The sequence below is a fragment of the Protobothrops mucrosquamatus genome, unplaced genomic scaffold (genome assembly GCF_001527695.2).
Source record: "Protobothrops mucrosquamatus isolate PMUCROS unplaced genomic scaffold, P.Mucros_1.0 scaffold2580, whole genome shotgun sequence".
Lineage (NCBI taxonomy): Eukaryota > Metazoa > Chordata > Lepidosauria > Squamata > Viperidae > Protobothrops > Protobothrops mucrosquamatus.
In genome coordinates, this window is record NW_015388636.1 from 211,173 (window position 1) to 218,020 (window position 6,848).

The following is a 6,848-nucleotide window of genomic DNA, read 5'->3' on the forward strand; positions in this document are numbered from 1 at the left end:
ATGCTTTGTCAGCTATGTCCTTCTCTCCGGTGCTGCCTCCTCCTCCTCCTCCTCTTTCCATTAGCCTCCAGTTCTGCTTCTAATGGGGACACAGTGGTCATAGCCAGCAATGGCCCTATTAAGGGCAAGCGGTTCCTGACTGGCTCTGGATCTGTGACAGCCTATATAGGCATTCCTTATGCTGAGCCTCCCCTGGGGAAGTTGCGCTTCCAGAAACCTCTTCCACATCAGCCATGGACTCAAACTTTGGAGGCCACCAGCTTTGGCAATTCCTGTCCTCAATTTATTTTCCGGGATGTCCCTGAAGGAGAGACATTTACTCCTAAAACACCACTTTCAGAAGATTGCCTTTCCCTCAACATCTGGGTACCGCACCCACAACCTCCTTCACCAGTGCCTGTTTTGGTCTGGATACATGGAGGGGGATATTTCATGGGCTCATCTTCTCTGGACATATACAATGGGGCCTCCTTAGCTGCCACTGAGAATGTCATTGTGGTCTCCATCAATTATCGCCTGGGAGCCCTAGGCTTTCTTTACTTGTCACAAGCTACTCCAGGGAACCTAGGCTTATGGGACCAACAGCTGGCCCTGAAGTGGATAAAAGAGAATGCAGCTGCCTTTGGGGGAGACCCTTTCCCCAAAGGCATTTTTGGCCAGAGTGCTGGAGGATCTTCTGTGAATTTCCATCTTCTTGCACCAAAAAGCCAGGACCTTTTTGCCCAAGCGGTGATCCAGAGTGGAGCAGCCAGTGCTTTCTGGGCTTGGAGGTCTCCTGAGGAAGCCAAACGGTTATCGCTAGAATTTGTTCATTTGCTAGGTTGCTCCGAGGACAGTAATGCCAGCATACTGCATTGCCTGGAAACAAAAAATGTTTCTGAATTTATTCAGCATGAAATATCTATGTTGTTCAAAGGTGGCTTCCTTGTGGTTCCAGATCCTTCTGTTCCCAAGTATCCGGTGGTTCCAGCTCCTGCCGTTCCTGAGTATCCTGAGTTTCCTGCTCCTGCTGTTCCTGAGTTTCCTGTTCCTGCTGTTCCTGAGTATCCTGTGGATCCAGGTTCCTTTGTTCCTGAAAAATTTTGGGTTCCAGTTTTTCTGTACCAGAAGTTCCTTTGGTTCCAGTTTCTCCCACAGGAAGAAGACCTTGTCTTGCTGANTTGTTTATCTCTGTTATAGTTGTGCATGTTTTGTATTTACCTTATAGTTATGCATGTTTTGATACCATGTTTTTGCCTATTATAGTTAATAGTCAGTTTGTCAAGACTGCTAACATGGGATGTTCTTGCTTGCCATATATGAAGAAGCAAACATGTTTTATTTAGCCTGCATATCACTTCTAGAGTTAAAGCAGACAATTCTAGCAGTGGGTGGGAAAGTATGCTAGTTAACCATAACAATATTTCAGTACAGCATTGCCAAGGTCAGCTGTAACCGGAGGAGTTACGGGAGGGACAGTTCACACTTCAAACTAATTGGAGAACGTGATTGATGACTGTAAAATGAAGGAGTGAGTTATGCTTTGTTACGGGTGATTGGGAGTGGGAGGATTCAGTTTTTGGCTTAATTATGTACCTGCTGAAGCTATGTAGCAATAAAAGGATTCTTTAAGGTAAATAAGCCTCAAAGTTCTTTGAAAAGCTGCTTCTTTTCAGAACCATGACACCAAGCCAAAACCCACAAACTTTTAAAACCATTTAGGGGTCCCCTACCCCAGTCACTATCCCTAAACTAATGGGGATAGTTTGACAAAGATTTGGGAAAGATCTCACCATGGTAGAGGAAGAAATGCCTGAGGCCAGCACCTCTCCAGCTGCAGCTTCCCCTGGGGGAGAGCGACAGCAGCAGCAGCTTCCCCAGGAAGGGGAACGACAGCTAGCCAGCCAGTGGAGAAGAAATTCTTGCAGCTGGGAGCAAAGCCAAAACTATCAGGAGAGCCTATTTGGTCATCAGACTGGGATAAGCCGAGCAGAGGCTCTTGAAGCTTCCATACAGCCCTGCCAGCAGATGAGCGTGAGTCATGACAAAGGGATTCTTACATATCGCATCCCCCACACAAGTGGAGGATGCCTGGCCATCTGTCACTGAAGACTCGGGTGAGTGGAAATATCCACCTGCAGCTCGCAGTGGATCATTAGAATACTTGGCAGAAAGATTTGAAGAATTAGAAGTGAGGAGCGAAGAGCAGCTCCCATTGAGAGAGGCCCCCAGCCCCTCCCTCGCAGATCAAACAGGCTTTCAGACCCTGGGGTTCCCTGCCAGGGCCTCCAGCCCCACAGAGAGAGGAAACCCCAGCCTGGGCCTCCTACAGCAATGGGAAATTGGGCAACCCCCACAGATGAGTGATCAGCCATCTCTGAGCTTACATCAACTAATAGAGGCCTTGCAGCAGCTTGGGGTGGTGCAAAAGTCAGGGGAGCGACAGCCGGTGGGCCCGCAGATGAGGGAGGCCCAGAAACAACCCCCACTCGTCCAGCAGCCATTGAGAGGCCTACAGCAGCATGGGGCATCACCAGCCCCTGCTGGCCAGCAGCAGAGAAGACAGCAGCAACCCCTGCCCAGACGGCAACCTGTGGAAGATCTCCAACTACTCGAGAGGCCAGTACTACCGGTATGGCAACAACAGTCAGGGTGGGGCCAACTGCAACTGGGGGCACCACGTCGACAGCAGAGAGCCCAGCAGCCATTGGATCAGCAGGCAGGATGGGGCCAACAGCAACTGGGAGGGCCACAAGCACAGAGACGAGTCCAGCAGCCATGGAACCAGCAGCCAGGGTGGGGCCAGCAGCAACAGCCCCAGTGGGGGCCGCAACAGCCTGTATTTGCACCACCCTTCAGAGCAACCTTCGATGGGGACCCAGAGAAGCTGATTTTTTTTTTTTGAACCAAGTGCGTTCTCACTTGAATCGCTGGGCCTACCTCTATCCGGACCCAGGTGCCATGGTCGATGTTATTGCATCCAACCTAGAGGGAGAAGCATCTGAATGGCTGAATAATTTATATAGTGAGCAAGCCCCCGAACTGGAAGATCCCCACCTTTTTATCCTAGGTCTGAGGGAACAATTTGAGGACCCATCCATTGGCCTCAAAGCAGTAGGACAGATCCATAAAATAAAACAAGCCGGCAGGCCTGCCCTGGAGTATGTGCAAGAGTTCCACAAGACAGCAGGTTGAATAGAGGGGTGGCCTAAGCAGTCCCTAATCCATCACTTCATTGAGGGATTAGACGATCATCTCTCTCAGGCCTGCATTTATCAAGAAGTACCTGATCAGCTACAGGAGTGGTACCAGACAGCGGTGAAGCTAGACGTTAAGCTCTCTCGCTATAAGAAGCCTCCCTCTCCTGAAATTGAACCGAAGCCAGAAAGACCCAGATGACAACCACCCCCCTGGAGACCCCCAACAACTACGTCTACCAAAAGACCCAGACCACCTGCAGGGTCGCCGCTCGCGTGCTTCTGATGCGGACAACAGGGACATCAAGCAGCGAACTGCCCAGTTCCCTACCCCCAACAGCAGAGCAGACTGAGACCCGCAGCAAAGAAGAAATCTGATCAGCAGCCACCGAGAGGAAAATCCAATTGGATCAAACAAGAACTGGCTGCCCAAGTCGCATCCCCTACACAGGAGGACGCCTCGACTAAGGCTGGATCCTTCTCCGCTCTACCTTCCCTCAACAGCGATGATGAAGGGGAGAACGATCCAATGGTGAGTCGACAAATCCCCCCTTTTTCGCTAGCTGCCAAACTTATAATCCCTAAATCGGGGGTACAAATGAACTTAAATGTGCTAATTGATTCTGGATGCACCCGATGTATTATTAGCTTACCCTTTGCCATGAAATTGGGCATACGAGCAAAATTGCTCTCCGAACCCATGAGGTTTGAGCAAGCCGATAGCTCCCTCATGGGAGGGACTCTTGTCACACAAGTAACTGAGCCCTTACGCCTAGAAATAGGTGCACACTGGGAGTATATTCGCTTCCAAGTGGCTCCAAAAATAACTGAGATTGTGATCCCAGGGCTAGCCTGGTTAGACAAATGGAAGCCGTTTATCTGGTGGGAGAAAGGAATGAGAACCGTGAGACTACCTATAGGGCCTAATCCCCCCATTGATTCAACAGATGTTGCAGGGCACCTTAGGCCACCCAATGAACGAGCGCACATGGCTGCCTCACTGCCACCAGATGAACCACTCATTCCCAATGACTACTGGGACCTGGTGAAAAAGAATGTGATGCCATACCCCCTCACAGACCCAATGACTGCTCCATCGAACTGGTGCCAGGAGCCAAACTCCCATGACCAAGAATGTATGTTATGTCCCCCCTTGAAATGGAGGAGATGCAGCGATACATGAACAAAAACCTAGCGAGGGGGTTCATTGAATGGGCCAAATCCACCGTGGGAGCCCCTGTGTTGTTCAAAGAAATAAAAGATGGGTCTCTTCGTCTCTGCGTAGACTATAAAGGTCTCAATGCTGTAAGTGTGGAAAACAAATACCCCCTCCCCCTCCTAAAGGACTTATTAACCCACCTGGCTAAGGGGAGTGTCTTCACTAAATTAGATCTGAGAGAGGCATATTACCGGGTGAGGATAAAGGAGGGAGACGAGTGGAAAACTGCCTTCATCTGTCCTATGGGGAGCTATCAGTTCAAAGTCATGCCATTTGGACTACAGGGGCCCCAGCCGTATTTATGCAGTTGATCAATGAGGTTCTACGTGATCACTTGTACAAAGGAGTTTTAGTGTATCTTGATGATATCCTGATATACAGCATGAATATCACTGATCACATAAAGCTGGTGAGAGAAGTGTTAAAGAAACTAATGAATGCTAAGCTTTATGCCAAATTGTCAAAATGTGAATTTCACCAGACCCGATTAGACTATTTTGGCTACAGAATTTCCAACGAAGGTATTGAAATGGATCCAGCCAAGGTGAAAGCTATAATCGAATGGCAGCCCCCAAAGACTCTCAAACAACTCCAGAGCTTTCTGGGTTTTGCCAATTTTTATCGTCAATTCATCCCCTTTTTTGCCGAGATTGCCCTACCCCTTTCAGAACTACTCAAAACAGGCAAAGGAGGAGGGAAGCCACGACTGGGCCAACCACTAGGATGGACAATGGGCTGTCAAACAGCTTTTGAGAATTTAAAGAGACTGTTTGCTGCTGAACCGGTCCTAAAGCACCCCTACCCAGGGGAACCCTTTGTGATTCAAGCCGACGCCAGCGATGTGGCAGTTGGAGCTGTGTTACTGCAAAAGAACAAAAGTGGGGTCCTGCAACCCTGCGCCTACACCTCTAAAAAATTTACTGAGAGCGAGCGGAGATGGGCAATCTGGGAGAAAGAGGCCTTCATGATTAGATGGGTGCTATTAAACTGGCGACACTATCTAGAAGGGAGCAAGGTGCCATTTGAATATGGACAGATCACAAAAATCTAGAAGCACTGAGAACTCCCCGTAAATTGTCCCCAAAACAAGTGCAATGGGCACACTCTTCAACTTCACTCTAAAGTACATACCAGGAGGAAAAAACTTCCTAGCTGATGCGCTATCCCGGCTACCCCAATACAAAAGCGAACGGGAAGAGATCCAAAATCACAGAGAATGACTCGTGCAGCTCATAGACGCAAAGAAAGAGAGCAACAATTGGAGGTGATACCTACAACACAGCAAGTAATCTCAGAGCCAGTGGGGGGAGTGAGACTGAAAAGATCAGTGATAGCTGATTTGCAAGGGGCGTTCCAGAAGCTCGCTGCCACTAAAGATGGCAAAGTTCCTGACATGGAATGTTAATGGTTTGAATTCTCCACAGAAAAGGAAGAAAATATTTTATTATTTGAAACAACACAAAAATGATGTTATTTGTTTGCAAGAAACTCACATTACAGCAAAGGATCAAAAATCTTTGATTAATCCACGGTTGGGTACACACTTTATAACGCCCGCACCTCAGAAGAGAGGTGGGGTAGTTATTTATGTCAAGAGTGATTTGTTGCCTAATTTGATTGAATCTGACTTGGAAGGAAGATATTTTTTTATTGATATACTACTGAATGGGAAAAAATTTTGATTGTTGGATTGTATGCACCAAATCAACAACAGAAAAAGTTTTATAAATTGTTACATCGGAAACTAAATCAAATGGATTATAATTCGGTTATTATGATGGGAGATTGGAATGGTGTTTTGGATGCAAGAAGAGACAAGAAAGGTTCCTGTAAAACATTTAACTCTTTATTGCCTAACACTTTTTTTGATTTGAAGGATGAACTGGAATTAAAAGACATTTGGAGAGAGAGAAATATGGAAGAAAGAGATTTTACCTTTTTTTCGGATAGGCATCAATCCTATTCTAGAATTGACTTCTTTTTAATTACTAATGATTTCTCTTCTAGGGTGAAGAATATTAAGATCTTTCCCAGAACATTGTCAGATCATAGTCCTGTATGGATGGAATTATTTGTTGAAGAACGGAATAGAAGAACTTGGAGATTGAATGAAAATTTATTTAGATATGATATTAATTTGCAGAAATGTAGAGATCAATTGAAAGAATTTTTCTTGTTAAATATGTCTAAAGGTACTTCAATTTCAATGGTCTGGGATGCGAGTAAAGCGTATATGCGAGGTAATTTGATTTATATCAGGCATGTCCAAAGTCCGGCCCGCGGGCCATTTGCGGCCCGCGGCCCGGTTTAATCCGGCCCTCGAACAGCCCTCCCTGCTCTATGTAAATGCGGCCCTCCCATGGCCCTCCGGCAAGTCCCATGAGAGAGAGAGACACACACAGAGACAGAGACAGAGGCACTTGCACTTGCACTTCTGTCTCTCTCTCTCTCTC

General features: G+C 47.2%; 1 protein-coding gene across 1 annotated transcript; it reads left to right on the plus strand.

The window, feature by feature from the left end:
- Nucleotides 1-1,222, plus strand: LOC107295935 (cholinesterase-like). The gene is made up of 2 exons (XM_015825269.1): nt 1-960; nt 1,208-1,222. The coding sequence occupies exons 1-2, from the start codon at nt 1-3 to the stop codon at nt 1,220-1,222; spliced, it is 975 nt and encodes a 324-aa protein (XP_015680755.1).
- Nucleotides 1,223-6,848: the final 5,626 nt, after the last annotated feature.